The sequence below is a fragment of the Lissotriton helveticus genome, chromosome 11 (genome assembly GCF_964261635.1).
Source record: "Lissotriton helveticus chromosome 11, aLisHel1.1, whole genome shotgun sequence".
NCBI lineage: Eukaryota > Metazoa > Chordata > Amphibia > Caudata > Salamandridae > Lissotriton > Lissotriton helveticus.
In genome coordinates this window covers 457,988,945-458,013,809 of record NC_136072.1, presented here as the reverse complement: position 1 = coordinate 458,013,809, position 24,865 = coordinate 457,988,945, and the positions used below count along the sequence as shown (strand labels likewise).

General features: G+C 47.1%; 1 protein-coding gene across 4 annotated transcripts in view; it reads left to right on the top strand.

Moving 5' to 3' along the window:
* Positions 1 to 24,865, top strand: part of SLC18A1 (solute carrier family 18 member A1) — a 320,481-nt gene that overhangs the window by 175,555 nt on the left and 120,061 nt on the right. For all 4 annotated transcript variants that reach the window (XM_078668076.1, XM_078668075.1, XM_078668077.1 and 1 more), the window contains 3 exons: positions 5,748 to 5,837; positions 8,527 to 8,570; positions 23,466 to 23,526. In XM_078668076.1, coding sequence (XP_078524202.1) covers positions 5,748 to 5,837; positions 8,527 to 8,570; positions 23,466 to 23,526 — 195 coding nt within the window. The remainder of the gene's footprint in view (positions 1 to 5,747; positions 5,838 to 8,526; positions 8,571 to 23,465; positions 23,527 to 24,865) is intronic.

The following is a 24,865-nucleotide window of genomic DNA, read 5'->3' as shown; positions in this document are numbered from 1 at the left end:
TACTCATACAGTAACTTGGACGTTGAGAGTGTCCCCGTTCCCCCCACTCCTTTTCCTTGCTCCTCTTCCTTTCCTCTCTCTCGCCCCTTGTCCTTCCCTATGATATCGGACATGACTTCCACATGGTACAAGGCCCCTGACAAGGTGTAATTCAACCACAGCGGCAACAGTTTTCCTTGTTGAAGGGTTTGTTTATGGGGTGGGTGTATGGCGGGAGGGGGGTTTTGGGTACTAATAAGTATGACACTTCGCACGATGCTACAGTTTAAATTGTAACAGCATCACCTAGGACCACTTGAGTCTCCTGCCTTAATCAACATAATCAACCCTTTGCACCGCACCCCATGGCCTAACAGCAGTTAATCTAACAATAACTAGGGACATCAGGTTGTGATCACTAAAAGGGCTATGGATGATATAAATATATACAATTAGACACATGCAGAAACAACAGAGCTGATACAAATAAAATATATATAATGAATCCACAACAGACTGTTCCCATAATATTTCAAGCGTCAGTATGACTGTACATGCTTTCCAAAAGCAAGGCTTAATGCAAGTATTATCATATAATCATACAATGATTTTTAATACAGCACAAATCTATGATTCGGACTTTATTTTACCAAACAACAGAATAGGACACATTTTGTGGGGGTGTGACCTTCATCATATACTTGAAGGAGGTTTAAAGCACTCTTTGACAAACACTACTTTTTGGCATTATTTCTTCCCCATGCACATTATTTTCGAGGGCACTTAAGAGAAGTGTGGTATTTTAGTTGGGGCAGCTCACTTCCCATTAGATCGGTCTTTAAAACAATCATAATTTGAGAAAAACTATTAAAACCTGTCTGTCCAGGTTATTTCCACCCAGGTGCCATTTTTAATGAACCGTTTGCTCACTACAAATGGCCAGGCTCAACTGTACCACATAGGTTTCCTATTTTACACACATATTTTGGACAAAGTATTTTAGGATGCACCACAGGAATCCATGTTTCCAGAAATTTCTTTGTAGATCCTCCACCTTCCAGATGGTGTAACTGGTGCTTCTTAAAAACGCTTGTTTTATTGACCTGGCACTAAAGGTCAGCATCCCCACTCAGACAATTATTCGAGCTCCACTGTAAGTGTGTATAGCAGACAAGGGACAGAACTTGGGTTTTGGTGTTGGAGAGCAACACACTGTGTTTTGATTTGGAGTACATAAGCAAACCCCCAGCCGCCGAAACGCACAAGCCTGCACTCTGCAGCCCCTTGACAATGTTCCACTACATCCTACCTCTTCCTGCACTCTGCAGCCACTTGACAACGTTCCACCTCTAACTAACTCTTCCCCTCTCCGGGACCCCGCCTTGTTCCCTCCTCCCAGTCTGAGGTTTAGCCCAAGACACCCTGCACTCATCGAGGCTATCTCAGGAAGTCCCCACCTCAATAACGCTCAGCAAATTCTGGTCTTCTGAACATTTATGTTTACCTATGCCATTTTATGTGATTTCAGATTTAAATCTGTTGTAAGCGGTCCGATACCCTCGGGTCTGGCCAGCGCTATATAAAACTTAATAAATAAATAAATAAATTCCATGGGGACGGAATCTTGGATCTGGATTTAAATTCAGGATGTAGGTCTTATATTTTGAAGATTTCTTTCTATATAGCTATTATTACAATCAACATGCCTACAGAATCGAACATAAGCACATAAACAACTTTGCAGATTACTACAAATCCATGACTTTGTTCACTGTCACACCAACGTAAAGGCTTGTAAAGATTGTTACTCTCTCGTTGACAAAAATGTCATAATATCTATGGTGAACGGAGAAATCTTTACATTGTGTGCAGTCTGCTTGCAGGCAAATTAAGGATAGTATGATCCAGAGGCGGAAGGGGTGTGAGCTATGTTCACTTGAAATAGAAGAGGAAGTGGTATAGATATGGGTGCAGTAAATAATGAAGTGCACTCTGCGGTTTATGGAGGGGCGTTTGTGATCAAGGCTTCTATATACTCTGTGATCAAAGTAATACTCTATTTCAATCGAATTGCAAGGTGAGTGCGAAAAAAGGACTGCATCAATCAAGCTGTGAGCAGTGTTGAAAGTTTTAATTTGATTAATTTGAAACCCCATTCACCTTTAATTCGAAATTTCATGATGTTGCAAATTACGCTTTTAGTGTTAAATGTGGTTGCCCGAATCTCACATGCTTTTTTCACTTGCTGGCATGCCTTGAATTCAAAAGCTGTGCAAGATACTGGTAGGAGACTGGTTTGAGCACACAATATCTCTCGGTGATACATTTCCTGCACAAACGAGTCTCCGCGGATGAAAGCTCCACAAAATAACCTAATACAGATTTTTTTTTTAAATGTCACAAATTTTGCAAGAAATGAAATCTAGAAATGTCGTGAATTTTACCAGCATCATTAAAATTTCACCCAGGCATAGTACTGACTACTCCTTTCTCCCAAAATTTGATAACGTTTGTACCTTTTAGATGGATGCAGTGGCGTCACTAGGGTTGGTGTCACCCGGTGCGCGTAACTCATGGTGTCACCCCCTCTGCTGGCCCACTCCAGGGCTCGGGATAGGCGTATTGAACTGCTCCTATTCGTTATTTTAACTGTTTTTTTTTCTTCTTGTCCTAATACTATGAATTGTGTATAACTGTTAACTGCAGGTTTGACAATGAGTGTTTCTTTTGTTTTAACGGTGATACATATGATTGCACTACTTGGAATATTGCAGCGATTTTAAGTAATTACACAATAAAAAGTTACGTTTCATTCATTCATTCACTCCAGCACTCATGCCTATCTTTCAGGTGCCCACTTGAAAGGGCATGGCTATGCCTCACCATGGTTCAGTGTGCACCAAGCCGTGGAAAATGGGTGATCCACCCACAGACCCTCGATCTAGGAAGAGCAGCCTGGCCTAGCCCAAACTATCCAACCAGGTGACAATATAAAGTGGGTGTCCAACAGCTCCAGGGGGAAAGTGCCCAGAAACGGCCCCAGGAAGTTCTGCTACTGAAGAGATTCCGACTGGGCGGCCCGAGCCCCCCAGTCATTAATCCCAGCCGCATTCTCCAGACACCACCTTTTAGGGACTACACGTCACGTGGAAGAGGCGTGGCCGTTGCTACTGGGGTCATGCTGCAGGAAACACTAAAGGAGACTTCTTCAGCCTCAGTAGTGACTGAAAACATCCAGGATACACTGTCCTTTACCCCATAAGGAAGGATGATGGGCCGTGGGCGTAATATATGTGCACTAACCCTGAGCTTCCAGCCAACAAACACTAACTACTCACCCCTAAAGGTAGCACCACCCGAAGAGCCTCCACTCTAAAGTAATGAAACCCCTGACCTGCTACCCCCATCTGGGGACATCAGTGTTGCTGACAGGGGGGCTTTGGCCAGCGGCGTATCTGCCATTGGTGCAGCAAATGCAGTCCCACTATTGTCAATAGCCCTGGGGGGGTCCATCGAGCCCTGATAATGTCTGAAATTTACTAACCTGACAGCAGTCAAGACGGCCTTTTTTCCCGCTTGCTCCAGGGCTACGGCTACGCTAGTGGACAATGGCTGTTTACCCACTGTCTAGAATGCCTCTACTGAGAAGATTGTCCACAGCATCATGGTAGGTGAGGGGCTGCATGTTACGTCCCCACCATGTAAGAAACGTTACTAACTCACCACACTATATATAGAATATCAAGGAATAGAGACCCTCAGGCACTGCAGTGCATCAAGGCGTGGAAGAAGCCAGAAGCTGACAAAGAATTGTAGACCAGGATGTGTGCCAAAATCCTGTGCCTCTTTGAGGCAGGCGCAACGAGGAGAAATGCTTTAGTTTCTCTTCGTGTTTCCCACTTGGCATGTGTGCTGCATTGTACAGCACTCATACAAAGGTGGAAACGCCTTAAAGAATGGGATTTTTAGGGAAGAGACCTTAGTTTGGCTCTCTGATCCCATAGGTCACTACTCTTCGCACCACAGCGGGCACTGAGGTTTGAAGGCTGCCACACAACCAGCAGTGACACAGTGGGCAGCAAGGCGTGCCAGCCGAGGAACTAGCTACTCAACAGTGAAACAGTAATTGATTCCTCCCTGCAGTACAATGTGCAGCAAGGCATGAAAGCAGTTCAGACACTTAAAAGTGACTCTGTAAGGGATTCCTTAGTGCACCACAGTGTGCATTAAAGTGTAGAAGAGGCAAAGCCCCAGAAGTGGCATGATCACGCCTTGCCACATATACTGAGCTACGATACCATGAGGTGGAAGTAGCCAACCAGAGGCTCAGCCATCTAGTGCAGCACATACCTCGGCATGGATGTAGCCAACCACCCAGCAGTGATGAAGTGGGACTCCTCCATCCCCCACAGCAACCACAACACCCGTTTGTGACACAGTAAAGGCCTTCTCTGGCCACCACAGTGTGGGAGCAACCAAACATCCGGCTGTGCCTATGTATGTGACTCCTGCATCACCCACAATGTGAAGACATGGAGGCAATATTCACTCAGCAGGAATTCAGTTAGGAACTGTTTCAATACCCTCCAAGGAGTGGAAACAGCACAACTCCCAGCAAGGAGAGCGTAACAAACTCCTCCATGCACCACAGTATGTACCAAAAAACAGATGCCGCCGACGCCGTAAGGCCCAACAGTGACACTGCAAGGAACTTCTCAGTGCACCATTGTGTGCACAAAGGCCAGGAAGCAGAGAAAAGACCCATCGGTTCCTCTGAACCCCCTTTCCCTGCACCATAGCACACACAATGTCTGTTGTCCCGGTTTCTGGCTTTGAGGAAGGTGCTAGGCCGTTTCCCGAGTCATGCCAACTGCATCCTCTGGACAAACATCCGTCCCTTCTCTGGCGTGCTACTGTACATTAGCACCTCGCATGCCCGCGCGTTGAGCCCTGATCAATGAAATGCCCTTTGGCTGTTTACAGACTCTTCGATAGAGAAGACTGAGGGAGGCGAAAGCAGTTACCGTCCGCCTCAGAAGTGTCGGTGAGATTGGCTTATAAAGAGATAAAGAAGAGCAGTCTGCAGAGGCGAGGCTGCAGAGCTGTGTTACACAGCGTAAGCAGATTGGTGTCACCCCATGTCAAGGTGACACCCGGTGCGGGCCGCACCCCCCGCACCCCCCTAGTGACGCCGCTGGACTGAGGGAGGCGAAAGCAGTTACCGTCCGCCTCAGAAGTGTCGGTGAGATTGGCTTATAAAGAGATAAAGAAGAGCAGCCTGCAGAGGCGAGGCTGCAGAGCTGTGTTACACAGCGTAAGCAGATTGGTGTCACCCCATGTCAAGGTGACACCCGGTGCGGGCCGCACCCCCCGCACCCCCCTAGTGACACCGCTGGATGGATGAGGGAGACTTTGACATTCTTTGAAAAGCTCTTTGTTGACATCACCGAGAACAAAGTCATAAATCTAACAATCTGCAAACATTTGTATATGTTTCTAATGAGATGTTAGACACCAAGCAGATGCTTATAATCAATTGAGAATGTATTCAGCACAGTTGATACCAAAATAACCCAGTTTGTCAGGACCCAAATTATCTGCTTATATATGAGTCTTTCATTTCAATCAGACATTTCTACAAACATCACAGCATGGTTACCTCAGCATGTTTGTTTACGCCTATAATCATGTTGTGGTTCTGAAAGTGTGTACGTAAATAGCGTTCTTTATGCTTGCCTGCATATCACTGAGTTCTGTTGTTCTTGCAGTGGGTGCTCCCTTCGGAAGTGTGATGTACTCCTTTGTTGGAAAATCCTCCCCTTTTCTGATTCTGGCACTCCTAGCACTATTGGATGGAGGTGAGTAGATGCCATGGTAGGAGTAACTAAGTCTCTCTACACCGCCCAGGCAAGGCCTAAACCATTAAGTGATTAAAGAACATGGGACCAACAAACCTTGAATGTATAACACTGAATTGTGTGAGATTATCTTGAACTCAATAAATCATAATTCATTTATTCGGCGAAATCGCAATAAAAACGCATAGATATGACATCGGCTTTGCATAATTGAATACGTGGAAACTTGGCTCACTGAGAGCCGTACAATCTTAACCCGCTTTCTGCTTCGAACGTTCAGCGCCAGTGCTGAACGTTCGAAGAAACGGGTGCGGCCGCGTCGGCCGTTGGACGTGCGCAGCACCAGGGAGGTAGCTCGCGTGACGTCCAACGGCCGACGGCAGCAGCGAAGGGGTTAAGAGCACTCGTATACAAACATGAACATATTTTTACAACCCAATAGCAGTACTATCCTGAACAGGCACTTTATCTAACTAATATCATGCATGCTTACAGAGTGACCGAATACCCCAACCTTTTTCAAATACTCTGAGCAACTCTGATACTTAAAGGGCAAACATATTTCAGGGATTGCTAATTGTTGTAAAAACAATAGGGCAAGGTGGTGCTGTCTAATCTTCTCAGCATGTAAGCAAGGAGCAAGAAAACGCTTATGGGAATTAATATGAAAATGCAGAAGAGATATGCAGGCACATGCATCAAAGTTATTTGCAATCGCAAACGGTGCAAATCACAAAAATCGTCCGTTTGTGATCGCAAAATTAGCTTTTGTGGTGCATGAAACAACTTGCCACTCGCAATTCCAAAAATCACAATTATTTGCGACTTTACAAATTGCAAATGCCTTTAAGGAATCTCAATTTGCGATTCCTTAAATGCAAATCAAGAACCACTTGAGAGTAGCGATTTCGCTAATAGGGGGGGGCGCAAATTACCATGAAGAATTTGAAAAAACGTAGAAAAATGTACTTTTGTGTATTTTCCAAAGTTTCATGTTGAAAACACACATGCCCAAGAACGCAAGATATGTGCACAGATCAATTTCAGGGGTGCAACAGGGTGTCCTTTTGACACCCTTGCACCCTGAAATTGCATGCACAATTTTTGAGAACCTATTGATACTCACAAATTTCGCATCCAATTTCCCATTTATTCCTATGTGCCTGTAGGCCCATAGGAGTGAATGGGAAGCCATTCCTTATTTGCGACTCACAAATAAGGAATGTGTAGGAATTGCTATTTTTATAAAATCCTACCTTGATACATGTGCCTGATGGTGATTGAAGCAAACCTAGAAACTGCCTCAATAGTTCTCTGAAGCTGCAGGTGTCTCAGCTTAATTAAATAACCCCAATGTAATTCATCATCAAAGGTAACACCAGGGTTTAAAATATTTGACCCTATCAATCTTGACCGCCCCATTTTATGAGTTTTGACCTTAGTGTTTGGCGGGCCACAGCCCATAATGAAAGATTTGGACATGTTAACATTTAAATCTAAAACATTCCTGAATCTGGCAAAACAATCCAGCCCAGCAGGGTCTATAATCCATTGGCTTTCTCGCAATAAGAGCCGCATCATGCACATACAAGAGGACTAGGATTGCACGCCTCGTTAATTGTGGCATATCCTCGCCATTTCGTACTAAAAAGGTCTACTTGAAGTAAGACAAGGAAATGGACCAAGATGCACTCCTGGCAAACACCCCAATTAAATTTAATTGGGAAAGTGCAATCCCACCTTGGACTCATTTAGAGTATGAGGGCAGCATGCCAAGTCAGAAACGGCTATGTCCTCCACTTTCATGCTGGACAATTGCATGCCCTCTAAAGAGATCCCCACTAGCCAGGCAAGAAATCATGATGAGTAGCTTTGGAGAGCAGACAGAGATCCAGGGGACCACTGCATGCTCTCCTTGATGTCTTGTCAAATACTTTCTAAAATAGAACCTGTCCCTTTAAAGGACACAGGTTGCTTTTTTAAACAAATGTTTCTCATTTGGGAATTTGAATGCAGAGATGCAGTTCTGCTGTCCTGTGTAGGCCACCATCCCCTGAGTTTGTATTCAGTTGAAGGGGTTCACAAATAAAGTCCTGCCTACTTAAAATTCACTGGGCCGTCCAACATTTCTGAGTGGATATTATGAAGTAGAGGACAGATTTCTAAAGGTTTTGAGTCAGGTTTGCACTATGTCACAAGAGTTCTCACACTGGCACTAGGCAGCACAAAGTGTGTCAGAGCATGAACTGTGCCATTTCTTTGAATATATGGTGCTTGCCGCTCTGTGGTGTGCCACTTGTTAGTAAATCTGGCCCTACATCTTGTTAGTACATAAGTTGTATTGCAAAATGATAAACAGGTCACAAAATGTTGGTGCAGAATTGGCACCCACTATTTGCTACATGCTTGAATATATACGCTAGTCACTTAATTGCTTACTTTATTTATTGCTGAATATCCATTGTGTGCTGTCATCTCACCCATGTTGTTCATTATTAACAACATTTAATCCAATAAAAAATAAATTATTGATTTATCAGTTGATAGACTAAAGTACTAATAAGGGATATCGAACCATCCCAAATGCCCAAGAGGCAATTAGCATAAGGAACATGGGACACAATTAGAAGTTTTGGAATGCCAGGCAAGCAAACTTTTTTTTACTAACATCATATGTTTCTTCTCACAGCTCTGCAGCTCTGCATCTTAAGGCCTTCCAAGATTTCACCAGAAGTAAGTGTCAATTGTATTGTAAAATTTATTTTGCACTTACTGCCCTAATGTAGAATGCTAAATTGCTTGCTCACCACACCGTGCAGGGTGTGTGGTTGGAAGGGTGTTGCCATTGCTTTGAACCTAAATGGGTAGTGTTTTCATGTCTTAGAGTGATGACCACATGGTGTGGTTATTCTGTTATGGGGTATAACTCTTAGCAGTTTGATTAACGAGGGAGTGTGGGAGACAGGCATGCAGTTTATGCTTTGCAATGTGATAGCAGCCTTGATGAGCTCGGCAGATTTCTTAATGGTTTTCTTTATCTTCAGAGTCATCTATGCTGGTAACCACACTGGGTTTTTCGTTCTGAGATTTTATGGGTTTCAGCAGGCGTAGGTGGAAGGGAGATGGTAGGAGATCTACCATGAAAGACTGCTACTGCTATCACTGTTATAATTGTCTTTTTAGGTCATCAAGAAACAATCATTGTATGTGTTAGATTTGGGGGTCTCTAGTTGGCACAGGTAGGTACTTGTGACAAATAGGGACCCTTACCTCTAGTCAGGATAAGGGGATTACACTCCTAAATAACCCCTGATCACCCCCTTGGTAGCTTGGCACGAGCAGACAGGCTTATCTCAGGGGCAGTGTGTAAAGCATTTGTGACCACATACAATAACCCAGTGACAACACTACAGATGGACACCAAACAAGGTTTTATACCAAAAATAAGTAGACTTTATATAGAGTTACCACAAGACCATAAACAACAAAAATCCGCAATACTGTTACTTTAAGATGGTAGATTTAGCTTAGTTAAGTTCAGTTCTTAAGATGCAACACTTTGCGTCAATGTACCTTAGGTTGCATTGCGCTTCCATGACAAGCAATGTCGCAGCGAGGGAAATGCGGCAAAGTTCAAGTACAAAAAAATAAAGACGTGAAGATCTTCCAGATGCGGCACGCTTCTCCAGGGATGCGAGAAATTCTCAGTTCGATGCGTGGACTGCAGCGGCGACAACCTTGATTCAGCGATGCGATGGCAACAGCTCCAACTGCGACACTCTTCTCCCATGATGCGTGAAGCTTCCGCGCAATGCGACAACATCAGCGGCGACATCCACGATGTGACGGCAGCAGCTCTGATGGTGGCACGCTTCTCGCGGATGTGAGGTGCTTTTCTTCGAAGCGGTGCAGTGCGACAGTTCCAGCGGCGACACCCTCCTAGGGAGTGACGACGGCAGGCACAGCAACGGCGACACGCTCCGACCTCGTTGCAAAATTCTCTCGATGCAGTGCAATGCGACAGCTACAGCGGTGACACCCTCCTTCTGAGTTGCGACGGCACCAGCAGCGACAGTGACACGCTTCCTCTTCGTTGCGGCACGCTTCTCTCGATGTGGTGCAGTGCGAGAGTTCCAGCGGCGACACCCTCCTTCGGAGTTGCGACGGCAGGCCCAGTGACGGCGACGCGCTTCTTCCTCGATGAGTCGCGCTTCCAGCTCCTTGTGACAAACAGTTCCTCAGAAGGCCCAAAACAGCAGCAGGCACTTCCAAAATAACTCTGGGGAGCTGGGGGTTGAAGTCTGTTGTCCCTGAGACTTCAGCTGGAGGCAAGCTCTATTCCAAGACCTTGGAGATCCTTCACAAGTTGAAAGCAAAGTACACAAAGTTCCTTTCTCCTTCATTTGGCAGTAAGGCAACCACTGCAGGCCAATCCCCCAAGCAGCACTTCGGCTTGGGAATAATCTCTCCTCAGTTTCTTCAGGTTCCTCTCCTCAGTAAAGGTTTCTTCTTGTAGTCCAAAGTAATCTAATTTCATGGGATCAGGATCCCAATATTTATACCCCAAAATCCTCTGTTCTCTGAGGGGAGAGGGGCCTTTGCCCAGTCCAAACCAGTTCTGAAGCACTCTGTTTACCAGATTTCTCCCTCCCTTTCACAGTTCAGGGCAGAAACATCAGACGCCCCACAGGTGCTGGTGGAGCCAGCCTTGTGGAAGGCAAGTACAGTCCTGGAGCACTTTGTTTACAGGACTCCTTCTCTTCTTTCAGTGTGCAGGGCAGAGACATCCGCCCCTCTCCAGGAGGTGGAGCCAGCATTGTGGAAGGCAGGAACAGCCCTATTCAAGGTTCAGGTGCAACTCCTCCCTCCCATCTAGATGCAGATCTCTCTATTCACCACTGGACTGACTCATCCTGTCTCTTGGAATCCCCCAGCCCTATCACTCACAAAACCAGACAAAGGAATACACAACCTAGCAGAGACAGGCTTGAAAGGTTAGACAAGCAAATACCTACTTTCTAAAAGTGGTATTTGCAAACACAGAATGTTAAAACCGACTTCACTAAAAAAAACAATTTTATCATTCTGAGTTCAGGCATACCAAACTCGAATTTCCACCATGTTCTCTGAGTCAGTTAGGATTATAAACTGTAATAATCCTAACAGCCCATTCTGGCCTATGGAGAACAGGTAGCGTTGCAATAGTGAAAAAAACGAAAATGGCTGTAATTCATTATTTAGGACATGCCACACACACCAAGGCTTGTCCTACCTTATACTTACAATGCATCCTGCCCTTGGGCCTACCATATGGGTGACTTAAATGAAGAAAAGGGAAGGTTTAGGGACTGGCAAGTGGGTGCACTTGCCCAGTCAGTGTGACAGTACCAGACTGCACACAGGCTCTGCAATGGCAGACCTTAGACACATTTTACAAGGCTGCTTCTGTGGGTGGCACAACCAGTGCTGCAATCCCACCAGCAGCATTTGGATTTACATGCCCTTGGCACACTCAGTGCACTAGACTAGGGTCTGACAAGTAAACCAAATAGCCAAACATGGAACCACTGATTAATATATCAATGTACAATAGGGAGCACTCGCACTTGGCACTGTACAGCAGTGGCACAGTGCCCAAAGCATCTAACACCAGCAAAAATACATGAGGCAAGAGCAAAAATGGAAGGGAAACCCACGCCAAAGGTGCGAGGTCTAAAAGTATGTAGTTGGTCGGCACTGGAAGTGGCGTCCTTGTGTTAGCTCTATTTTAGATTCTTCAGATGCGCAGTGGTGTGTAGCAGATTTCTTAGCTTAAACTGAAATTATAACTTTTCATTCCTGTCCAACAGCTGATAAACGTCTTCTCTGCACCAGGCACAGCAGTAGCATACACCGGCTAATACCATTCCATCTGAAGCCCTACCACTACTACACTTCATCATTCACTATAACTGAACATCTTCTTCAACTCCCCCCATATTGTCTCAGCGGGATGTATGACGTTACAACGCATACTTTTACCACGCATACCTTTACAACGCTGTTTTTACATCGCAAACCTTTACAACGCATATCGCTTAGAGGTGCTGGATAGTGGTAAGTATAATTTTCTATTCCAACTCCAGTCCCCGTGGACACTAGGGAAGGTGTTGGATAGAAAATTAAAACTTATTCCCTATCCTAGAGCGCCCCTGTGAGAAGTTGGCCTGATGTGCAGTGTTCACTATTCTAGTGATCACTATATATCAGTCCAAACAACCCTTATTGATGATTGGTTGTAAGTCAACCTTATAGACCAGCTATCCTAGTAGCATGGATACGAGCAGTCTAAGGCTAAGACTCTAGAGGGCGTGTTAAGCCAGCTGTTTTACCATCACATTACCCCTTGAACACCCAGTGAAAGGACACCACACAAGTTGTTATGAAAATAAACAGTGTATTTATTTATAACAAGACTACCCTGGCTCTTTATGAGACAGGGAGCTAAGCACACAACAAAACTCTTACGAAAATACTTTAAGTCGCACAATTTACACAAATGCCCGAGGGGCACGAAAAACCATATACTACAAAAGTGGAATGCGAATTACTAGCAGGTAAGTAACAGTTCTAATAGGCTTTGGAATCGCTAGGACTGGACTAGGGAATCGTTAGATTACTACTAGGAGGCCCAGGGGACTCGGGTGCAGAGTGTGCACTCTCACGCGGGATGCGGGACAAAGTCTATGGAAGCTAGAATTCACAAAGTTAGTGTTCACGGGCGAACCCGACCTGGTAGGGAGAAAACGACAGTGGATCCTGACCCTTGGATAGTGAGGCTATGCTGGGACACCGGAGTGCCGAAGTTACCTAGCCCAGGGGCTGCAGCTGCATAGGTCTGAAAAGACGTCGGGGATCTCGTTGCCGGACCAGGAGCCTGGAAGGAAGAAGTTGCTGGCAGGCGACCAGTGAAGAAAAGTTCGATGGATCCAAGCCTGGATCAAGGAAGAAGAAAACCTGAAAGCAGAGGGGACCAAGTTCTTGAATCACTAGCCAGTGATTAAGTGGGCACCAGGATGGCACCGGGCGAAGTCACCGCAGTCAGGTGAGTGGGCGCTGCTGGGCTCTGCAGTCTCTCGGACCAGGAGGCGTTGTCGGCGACCAGGATGGAGGTGCGAGCTGTCCCACGAAGGTTCTTGCTGTCGACGTCGCTGGACCCAGGATTGGGCAACAAGTCTTGGCAAATGCAAGGCCCACGCGGTGGACCTAAAATGGCGTCTTGGGCGGACCAGGAGGGTCCAGGGTACTTCTCCGATGGAGGGAAGCAAGGGCCAGTCTGGAGCAACCAGACCAGCAGCAGAAATGTCGTCGGGCGTCGTCAGGAAGGCCACAAGCCAGCGGGCTAGTAGCCAAACAACGCGGTGAGCAGCAAAAAGCAGAAGGGCCCCACGCAGATCGTGGAGATGCTGGGGGGCTGCTCTTCGGTGCTGGAGCTGCTCAGGGTGGGGGCTTCTCGGACCCCAAAGCACTCACCAGGAATTCACTCGGCGGGCTTGCTGGAAAGAAGTGGTGCAGTCTTGAAGATGGCCGGTCCCTCGAGGTCTCGTCACACCCACGAATCTCAGCGTGACTGATGATGCAGGTAGAGGTCAGAGGTGCCAGGGAAGCCGGTTCTCGTCGAGCTGGGCAGTCTTGATCCGGAGGAGAGACTTGCAGCAGACCGTAGTGTTCTTAAGATGGTGCCTGCGGATGCAGGGTGACTACTCCTTAGTCACAAGGGAGAAATCTTAGGAAGAAGTCTTGAGTTCCTTTCGTGGAAAGTAGTTTCAGGATTCAAAGATGATCTGATTTGGAAGGGGGCCAGTTCCTACCTTTATCCTGTAAAAAGGGGCTGGCACGCGACTAAGTCCTGCCCTAGGGGTGGGACTAGGAGGGGGGTGGTTACACCCACTTCCTTGGCGGGCTTTTCCCTAGCACAGGGTCTGGAGTGACCCTGGAACTGGTTCCAGCCAGCCTATGCACAGTGAGCACCGGGGTGCCACGTGCAGTCACCTTCCTCTAAAGCCCTGCCTACCTACAATACACAAAACCCTGTCTGGGACGGTGCTGGCACCGCCCCTGGCAGGAAACCCTTTGTCCTTATCTCCTGCTCTGGGAGGACTCCCAGCAGCAGGAGGGCAGACTTGTGTCTCTGTGGCAGCATGCATTTTGTGGATGCTAAGGCTCTGTCTGACTTTTAACCGGGTTATAGGTTACATGCATGTCGTGTCCCTCTAGAAGGGTGGAATGCTAACCCCGTCGCCAGAATTGGCGAGGGGTTAGTATTCCAATTCGTATGACACCTTACTCGACATGTTTTGATAAAGCGATACCAGAGTTGGCATATAACCGCGAGGATTATAATGCACTTAAGAGTATATGGTATGCGATATCATGGAAACGGCTAAGGGATGGATCCCGAAAGCCGCAGACAGGCTCAGCTCATGCCAGAGCACCATCTCACACGATTCCAAGCACTCTGCCTTCAGGATTGTTAAGGCCTGCCATAGGAGTGACTGATAGGAGATCTGTGTGTCCATTTTAGGGTTAGATATAGGTATACTATATCTAAAGCAAAGGGTGAGTACACCACCTTGCCCCAGCTGTCGTGCAGCCAGTTGTGTCAGTTTTAGTTAGTCAATCCAGGGGTGGCACAATACATGCTTCAGCCCCTGGGAGACTTCTGGGTGCACTTCAGCCCTGGGTACAGGGACTTGGAGAGGGCCCAGTGCCAATTCAGTACCTGAGTGCAATTTGGATAGAGAGAACAGCTAGGCTGTGGGTCTGATTAGCAGGCCCACAGCCAGGGAAAGTCGTAAACCAGTGCAGCAAAAAGCAAAAATCTGGGTGATCATAGGATTGCAGACCCTACTCTCCTACATGACCCCCCCCAAACTTTGGGACAATAAACTAACCTTGACCAGGTGAGTCTTCTTGCTCTAAGTGGAAATACCTGGAGAGCCCATCAGCATTGCTGTGATCAGTCCCAGGTCTATGCTCCACTGTAAAATCCATCCCCTGTAGGGAAATGGACCACCTAAGCAGTTTGGGGTTTTCACCCTTCATCTGATTTAGCCACAAGAGGGGCTTATGGTCTGTCTGAATGGTGAAGTGAGTGCCAAACAAGTAGGCCCTCAGCTTCTTCAGGGCCCAGACCACAGCAAAGGCCTCCCTCTCAATAGCTGACCAATTTTTCTCTCTGGGTGTCAACCTTCTACTAATGAAAGCAATAGGCTGATCATTACCATCAAAATTCAGTTGAGACAGAACAGCCCCCACACCCAACTCAGAAGCATCTGTTTGGACAATGAATGGCTTGGAGTAATCTGGACTCTTTAGGATAGGTGCTGTGCACATGGCCTGCTTTAGGTCATTGAATGCTTTCTGACAGCTTGCTGTCCACTGAACTTTCTTTGGCATCTTTTTGCTTGTCAGGTCATTAAGAGGGGTCACTATGGACCCATAATTTCTGACAAACTTCCTATAGTACCCAGTCAGGCCCAAGAAAGCTCGAACCTGAGTCTGGGTGATTGGAGGAGTCCAGTCCTTGATGGCCTGTATCTTACTCTCCAGTGGCTGAACCTGGCCTCCACCTACAAGGTGGCCCAGGTATACAACCTGTGTCTGCCCTATCTGGCACTTTGTGGCCTTGATAGTGAGGCCTGCCTTTTGCAGGGCCTCTAACACTTTCCTCAGGTGGACCAGGTGATCCTCCCAGGTGGAGCTAAAGACAGCAATATCGTCAAGATAAGCTGCACAGAAGTCATCCAGCCCAGTGAGGACTTGATTCACCAACCTTTGGAAGGTGGCAGGTGCATTTTTCAGTCCAAAGGGCATTACCACAAATTGATAATGCCCTCCAGGGGTAGAAAATGCTGTCTTAGGTTTGGCTTCCTCAGCTAACCTGATTTGCCAATACCCAGCTGTCAAATCAAATGTGCTTAATAAGTTGGCAGAAGCCAATCTATCTATAAGCTTATCTGCTCTTGGTATTGGGTGGGCATCAGTCTTAGTGACTGCATTGAGGCCTCTGTAGTCTACGCAAAACCTCATCTCTCTCTTACCACCCTGGGTGTGAGGCTTTGGCACTAGAACTACTGGGCTAGCCCAAGGGCTATCTGAGGGCTCAATGACTCCCAGCTCCAACATTTTCTGCACTTCAGTTTTGATGCAGTCTCTAACATGATCAGGCTGTCTGTAGATTTTACTCTTGACAGGCAGGCTGTCTCCAGTGTCAACATCATGGGTACACCAATCAGTTTGGCTGGGTGTCAGAGAGAACATATGTCTGAAGGATTGCAAGACTTGCCTGCAATCCTGTTGCTGATGTTCAGTGAGGCTGCCACAAAAGACAACACCATCAACTGATCCATCATCAGGATTCTGAGTGAGCAGGTCTGGGAGAGGGTCACTCTCTTCCTCCTGTCCCTCATCTGTGGCCATGAGCAAGCTCATGTCCTTCCTGTCAACATATGCCTTGAGCCTGTTAACATGGAGCACTCTGAGAGGGCTCCTGGGAGTTCCAAGGTCCACCAAGTAGGTAACCTCTCCCTTTTGCTCAATGATGGTGTGGGGCCCAGACCATTTGTCTTTCAGAGCTGCTGGGGCCACTGGCTCCAGCACCCACACCTTCTGTCCTGGCTGGTACACAGTCAGAACAGCCTTTTGGTCATGCCAAGCTTTTTGAAGTTCTTGGCTGGCCTCAAGGTTTTTGGATGCCTTTTCCATATACTCAGCCATCCTGGAGCGGAGACCAAGTACATAGTCCACTATGTTGGTTGCAGGCTTTTTGAGAGGTCTCTCCCATCCTTCCTTTACCAAACACAGGGGTCCTCTTACAGGATGCCCATACAGAAGCTCAAAAGGGCTGTAGCCAACCCCCTTCTGTGGGACCTCTCTGTAAGCAAACAAGAGGCAGGGGATCAGGACATCCCATCTTCTCCTAAGAGGTTCAGGTAGTCCATGAATCATCCCTTTCAGGGTCCTGTTGAATCTCTCAACAAGCCCATTGCATTGTGGATGATAGGGTGTGGTGAACTTGTAGTTCACACCACACTCTTTCCACATGGCAGTCAGATATCCTGACATGAAGTTTGTACCTCTGTCAGAAACGACCTCCTTAGGGAAACCCACTCTGGAGAACACTCCAACTAGGGCTCTTGCCACTACAGGGGCTGTAGTGGTCCTAAGGGGAATAGCCTCAGGATACCTGGTGGCATGGTCCACCACCACCAGTATAAACTTGTGTCCTGATGCTGTCTGGGGTTCCATTGGACCAACAATGTCAATCCCCACTCTTTCAAAGGGAACCCCCACCACAGGTAGTGGTATGAGGGGGGCCTTTGTTGTGCCACCTGACTTACCACTGGCTTGGCAAGTGACACATGAGCGACAAAACTCCTTGGTATTCTCATTCATATGGGGCCAGTGAAAGTGTGAGACAAGCCTGTCCCAAGTCTTTGTCTGACCTAAATGACCTGCAAGGGGAATCTCATGGGCCAAGGTGAGAAGGAAACCTCTCAGAGACAAGGGGATGACCAGCCTCCTGGTTGCACCAGGCTTGGGGTCTCTTGACTCAGAGTACAGGAGTCCATCTTCCCAGTATACCCTGTGGGCACCTGTGGCATTCCCTGCAGCCTCAGCAGCAGCCTGCTGTCTGAGGGGTTCAAGGGAAGGGCAGCTCAACTGTTCCTTCCCCAGGTCTGCTCTGGAGGGTCCCCCTGAGCCCAGAAACTCAACTTGATCAAGTTCAAGCTCTTTAGGCTCAGTTTCCCTCAGTTCTTCTAGATCAGCCTCCTCAGAGACTTGATCCTCAACCTGGGGCAAGGGGGAAGGCAAAGCCTTACCCTTACTGCTCTTCTTCTTGGAAGGTGTCTGGTCCATAATTTCAGGATCCAGCACCTGTTCAGTGGGGCATTTTCTGGCCTGTGACCTAGTCACAGCAAGCACATGTGCTGGCAAGCCTAAAATCTCCATGTGAGTCCTCTGCTCCACTTCTGACCATTGTGATGACTCCAAATCATTGCCCAACAAACAATCAACTGGGAGGTCTGAACTGACTACAACTTTCTTTTGTCCCTTCACTCCACCCCAGGAGAAAGCCACAATTGCCACACTATGACTAGTAGTGACATTGCTGGCATTGGTCACCAGGAAATCAGTACCTGGCATGATCTGTCCAGGGTCCACAAAGTTAGGTGTCACCATGGTGACACTGGCACAAGTGTCCCTATAGGCCTGAGCCATTTTGCCATTTATCAAAGGCGTCTGCCTGTATTTGCCCAAAGTATTGGGACTTATTTCAGGGGACATATCCATATCCACTGTACAGACAAGGACAGCCTGAGTGAGTGTGCCAACTAAGTTGTCAGACCCCTCAGTACCCAAGGTTAACCCAACTAATGCCTTGGGAGGTACACTACCACTACTGACTGTACTAGGGGGTGCAGTTGCTTTAGGAGCTGTAGTGGCAGGAGTTTGTCCTCCTCTTTTGGTGCACTCACTAAACCAGTGAGATTTACTTTTGCAGTACTGGCACCACCTTTTTGACTGGCCTTCTTGAGTCTTCTTCTTCTGGGAAGCCTGACCCCCACCCTCTTTGGTTTGTTGGGGACCTGGTGAAGACTTCTGGTCATTTTGTTCATTCTTAACATTACCCTTCTGGTCTGCTTTCTTCTGACCACCCTGGTTCTGGTTCTGGTTCTGCTTGATCCTTGTCCTGACCCATTTGTCTGCCTTCTTTCCCAATTCTTGGGGAGAGGTCAGATCTGAATCAACAAGGTGCTGGTGCAGCAACTGGTTCTGACAATTGTTTAAAATTTGTTCTCTCATCATTAGATTATACAATCCTGTGTAATCTGTAACCTTGCTACCCAGCAACCAGCCCTCCAAAGCCTTAGTGGCACAATCCACAAAATCAGACCAGTCCTGAGACTGAGTTTTCTGGGTGTCTCTGAACAGCAACCTGTACTGCTCAGTGGTTAAACCAAACCCATCAACCAGTGTATTCTTCAGGACCTGGTAATTGTTAGCATCCTCCACTCTTGTAGTGAGGAGCTTATCTCTACCTTTACCATCAAAGGAGAGCCACAGTATAGCTGCCCACTGACTCTGGGGAATGCACTGCACAGTGCAGGCCCTCTCCAGAGCAGCCATCCATTTCTGGATATCATCCCCTTGCTTAAAGGGGGGCACTATTTTAGTCAGGTGTTTAGTATCTAAACCCTTCTCTCTATCTCTTGGGAGATTGCTGCCACCAGTGGGTGCTAACCCACTTATCTGCTGCTCTCTAGCAAAGGCAAGCTTCTCTTTGGCCAGGGCAAGTTCTTCCCTTTCAATCCTCAGTTCAGCTTGTCTCATCCTAGCTTCATGCTCCCTCCTCTGAGGGGAAGTGAATCTCCTCTGTGGAGGATTCCTTCTCCCCTGAGAAGAGGCATTAGAGTGCAGAGATCTATTGGAGTCCCTAGAAAGAGATCTATCTCTCCTAACTCCAAGGTTAGGCCCACTTCGGGTTAGTACTGGGGGGCCCCCAGATCCTAGCCCAAGTAAGTCTAAGTTGGTCCTAGTTAGCCTTCTGACTACCTCAAGACCTTTGTCTACCTCATCCCCAGAGAGTTCCTCCTGATCCTCCTCCTCCTCAACTGCAGTAGCAGTGTTGGGGAGGTCTGGATCCCCAGAGGTTCCCTCTAAGGCTGGCATGTTCTCATGTAACTGAGAAAGCTTTCTGGCATCATATGTCTCTAAGAGACCTATCAGAAAGGGAATGGTGGGGTTAGACCCCTGCTTCAGTTTTCTGGAGACACAGATCTGTCTCATCTCCTGGAAACTGAGAGCTGCATATCTTGAAGTGACCTGTGGAGGGTCAACACTGACCAGGGGAGTCTCAGTAGATTCTCCCTGGGTAGACATGCTTTTCTAGTGAGGTGTAAGTGGTGCACTTACCTACACTATATGTTTGCCTACTGATCCCTTGCTAGAGTTGTAGTTTAGGGTGTGCTAGGCCCTAGGAGCTACAACAGCTGGTTCAGTAGAACTCAGAGTATTCTAAGCTAAGTTATATGTACCTTTAGTACTTATGTGATCTTTCACAAGATATTCTTAGGGCATGTGTGGTAAAACAACAGCAAGCTCAAATCCCAACCGCTGCTCACCAATGTGAGAAGTTGGCCTGATGTGCAGTGTTCACTATTCTAGTGATCACTATATATCAGTCCAAACAACCCTTATTGATGATTGGTTGTAAGTCAACCTTATAGACCAGCTATCCTAGTAGCATGGATACGAGCAGTCTAAGGCTAAGACTCTAGAGGGCGTGTTAAGCCAGCTGTTTTACCATCACATTACCCCTTGAACACCCAGTGAAAGGACACCACACAAGTTGTTATGAAAATAAACAGTGTATTTATTTATAACAAGACTACCCTGGCTCTTTATGAGACAGGGAGCTAAGCACACAACAAAACTCTTACGAAAATACTTTAAGTCGCACAATTTACACAAATGCCCGAGGGGCACGAAAAACCATATACTACAAAAGTGGAATGCGAATTACTAGCAGGTAAGTAACAGTTCTAATAGGCTTTGGAATCGCTAGGACTGGACTAGGGAATCGTTAGATTACTACTAGGAGGCCCAGGGGACTCGGGTGCAGAGTGTGCACTCTCACGCGGGATGCGGGACAAAGTCTATGGAAGCTAGAATTCACAAAGTTAGTGTTCACGGGCGAACCCGACCTGGTAGGGAGAAAACGACAGTGGATCCTGACCCTTGGATAGTGAGGCTATGCTGGGACACCGGCGTGCCGAAGTTACCTAGCCCAGGGGCTGCAGCTGCATAGGTCTGAAAAGACGTCGGGGATCTCGTTGCCGGACCAGGAGCCTGGAAGGAAGAAGTTGCTGGCAGGCGACCAGTGAAGAAAAGTTCGATGGATCCAAGCCTGGATCAAGGAAGAAGAAAACCTGAAAGCAGAGGGGACCAAGTTCTTGAATCACTAGCCAGTGATTAAGTGGGCACCAGGATGGCACCGGGCGAAGTCACCGCAGTCAGGTGAGTGGGCGCTGCTGGGCTCTGCAGTCTCTCGGACCAGGAGGCGTTGTCGGCGACCAGGATGGAGGTGCGAGCTGTCCCACGAAGGTTCTTGCTGTCGACGTCGCTGGACCCAGGATTGGGCAACAAGTCTTGGCAAATGCAAGGCCCACGCGGTGGACCTAAAATGGCGTCTTGGGCGGACCAGGAGGGTCCAGGGTACTTCTCCGATGGAGGGAAGCAAGGGCCAGTCTGGAGCAACCAGACCAGCAGCAGAAATGTCGTCGGGCGTCGTCAGGAAGGCCACAAGCCAGCGGGCTAGTAGCCAAACAACGCGGTGAGCAGCAAAAAGCAGAAGGGCCCCACGCAGATCGTGGAGATGCTGGGGGGCTGCTCTTCGGTGCTGGAGCTGCTCAGGGTGGGGGCTTCTCGGACCCCAAAGCACTCACCAGGAATTCACTCGGCGGGCTTGCTGGAAAGAAGTCGTGCAGTCTTGAAGATGGCCGGTCCCTCGAGGTCTCGTCACACCCACGAATCTCAGCGTGACTGATGATGCAGGTAGAGGTCAGAGGTGCCAGGGAAGCCGGTTCTCGTCGAGCTGGGCAGTCTTGATCCGGAGGAGAGACTTGCAGCAGACCGCAGTGTTCTTAAGATGGTGCCTGCGGATGCAGGGTGACTACTCCTTAGTCACAAGGGAGAAATCTTAGGAAGAAGTCTTGAGTTCCTTTCGTGGAAAGTAGTTTCAGGATTCAAAGATGATCTGATTTGGAAGGGGGCCAGTTCCTACCTTTATCCTGTAAAAAGGGGCTGGCACGCGACTAAGTCCTGCCCTAGGGGTGGGACTAGGAGGGGGGTGGTTACACCCACTTCCTTGGCGGGCTTTTCCCTAGCACAGGGTCTGGAGTGACCCTGGAACTGGTTCCAGCCAGCCTATGCACAGTGAGCACCGGGGTGCCACGTGCAGTCACCTTCCTCTAAAGCCCTGCCTACCTACAATACACAAAACCCTGTTTGGGACGGTGCTGGCACCGCCCCTGGCAGGAAACCCTTTGTCCTTATCTCCTGCTCTGGGAGGACTCCCAGCAGCAGGAGGGCAGACTTGTGTCTCGGTGGCAGCATCCATTTTGTGGATGCTAAGGCTCTGTCTGACTTTTAACCGGGTTATAGGTTACATGCATGTCGTGTCCCTCTAGAAGGGTGGAATGCTAACCCCGTCGCCAGAATTGGCGAGGGGTTAGTATTCCAATTCGTATGACACCTTACTCGACATGTTTTGATAAAGCGATACCAGAGTTGGCATATAACCGCGAGGATTATAATGCACTTAAGAGTATATGGTATGCGATATCATGGAAACGGCTAAGGGATGGATCCCGAAAGCCGCAGACAGGCTCAGCTCATGCCAGAGCACCATCTCACACGATTCCAAGCACTCTGCCTTCAGGATTGTTAAGGCCTGCTATAGGAGTGACTGATAGGAGATCTGTGTGTCCATTTTAGGGTTAGATATAGGTATACTATATCTAAAGCAAAGGGTGAGTACACCACCTTGCCCCAGCTGTCGTGCAGCCAGTTGTGTCAGTTTTAGTTAGTCAATCCAGGGGTGGCACAATACATGCTTCAGCCCCTGGGAGACTTCTGGGTGCACCTCAGCCCTGGGTACAGGGACTTGGAGAGGGCCCAGTGCCAATTCAGTACCTGAGTGCAATTTGGATAGAGAGAACAGCTAGGCTGTGGGTCTGATTAGCAGGCCCACAGCCAGGGAAAGTCGTAAACCAGTGCAGCAAAAAGCAAAAATCTGGGTGATCATAGGATTGCAGACCCTACTCTCCTACAGCCCCCCAGCGCAATGCGTTGTAATGGTATGCGTGGTAATGCCTGCGTTGTAATAGTAGTGTGTTGTAAAAGTTTCGTTGTAAACGTTGTTCACCGTCTCAGCGCAGTGTCCCATCCTGAATGTCACATTCGCACTCCACTTTCTGCTATTTTCTTGTCAGTGAATTTCCTGGTGGCCAAGGAACCCAAGCTGGTGCCACAGAGAAGCGTGGCCAGGTCAGTATTATAGGGGCTGGTAAAATTAGGCAAGCCCAGGTGGGACAGAGAGTTTCTGACAGAATTGCATTTGAGGAAGGCCACAAAATGAATAGATTGCAGTCTGATTCTGCATGTTGCGGTAAGTCAGTCTGGTACTGTGTGCCATGGAAAGATCAGGTTGGTACAGCAAGAAAGCAAAGATCAAAGGGGTGGAAACTGACAGAGCAGGTTGTTTCGAAGCATAGTACCGCTCCTAGGAGACCAGAGTGCATCATGGGAATTTATCATATTTGTCATATACGTTCTGGAGAGAGCAAGCTGCTACTGCAGCAGCATTGGACAGTGAGGCAATGCCAGTAGTGCATCTAGGGAAGGTTTATTTTGGTCATACCCTTTGAGGAAAGGCCAGTCGGTACTGTGATAGCAGTGTCAGATTGGTACTGCATGCGGTTGGATGCTGTTGGAACTGCGGTGTAACAATTGCTGGGGAATAAGGTCAGTTTGGCATTGAAGAGCTTTGTTGTAATAACTGCATATCATGTTTCTTTCAAGAGTGCAAAAGGTGCAGCGCTTTTGACCCTGCTTCGAGATCCATACATTCTGGCTGCTGCCGGTAAGATTACAACATTTCTTGATGTCTACGTTCTTTCTAATCCTGTCACCATGCTCTTCTTTCGTGTCCCATTCTACCTGTCAACGTCTGCTCTGCCAGCCCCCTTAATCTCTATAAAGTTCCCTTGAATGACATAGAAAAAATACTTCATTTCAAGTCATATTCAATATTTATCTACAAATACATGTGAGGCAAAAGCACAATTGGTGGTCTGAAGGTTTGCAAAAAAAAGTATCCAATGTTGCATTAATGACTCGATTTTGGATTGAGCTTTCAGCGCAAAATTGAATTGAGTTGTACTTATTGTATTTGTTTTTTTTTAAACTTTCACGATATGACTAAAAACAAACCAAAACATTGTTTAAAATGTATCTTAACTAATAGCGTTAAGAATAATGCCACTTAAAATGCATTATAATTGGGTTCTAAAATCACAGGTGTCACAAATGGATCAAAGCAGTCTTCATGGGTCTTTTCTTTACTTGAGCTTTTCTCACCCGGAGCTTTTCTGAATGATCAAACACGTCGGGTATTTAAATATTGTCTCTGATTTGGACAAAAATGTCGTGGGGCATCCAATGATTTCTCCTCGAAACACAAAGCAGTGGTTTCAGATATTGTCCTAATGCCTTTGGTTTTAGCAATGTGTTTTAAGTATTTCTTACTGGCAATAAGTAGTTTGGGACACATACTAAAAATATGTTTATTAGTTTCATTAGAAGAAAGACATAATAGACATTAGGATTCTTTTACTGTGCTGTTATTTCCACGATGCTTCAAATTGGCGCAGAGGTACATAAAGGAGATGAAACATAAGAAATGTGCTTTTCATTTGCGAACGTAGACTGAGTACCAAATACGCTTGATGTTTCGTGGTATATGAAGGCACCAGGTAGTTTCTCCTTTTTTTTTTTTCAGTGATTGGTCGATATCACTCTTGAAAGTGAGCATTTTACGGATTGTAAAACTACATTCAACGTAAATTATCATTTGGAGAGCCAATTGGAAATATTAAATATATATAAAAAAAATTATGATAGGAGACATAATTTTTAAAGGGATATTTCGGCTGAACAGATTTCCGTGCATCGATGTTGCAGGTTGATAAGACCGCCTCAGTGCGAGCCACGAATTAGAGGTAGCCTTGCATTTCGCCTAAAGCAAAATAATTGGGAATTTGGCTCAATATAATTGTTGGTTGGATTTTACAAAGGCCCAAAGCAAAGTCTTCCTACGATTGGTACAATCTCTAGCTCTCCTGATTTGCTGGACGAATATCTAGCAAACCAAAGGGATGAGGCTACACAGTCCCATCCTGACCTGCTATTGCTTCTGAGAT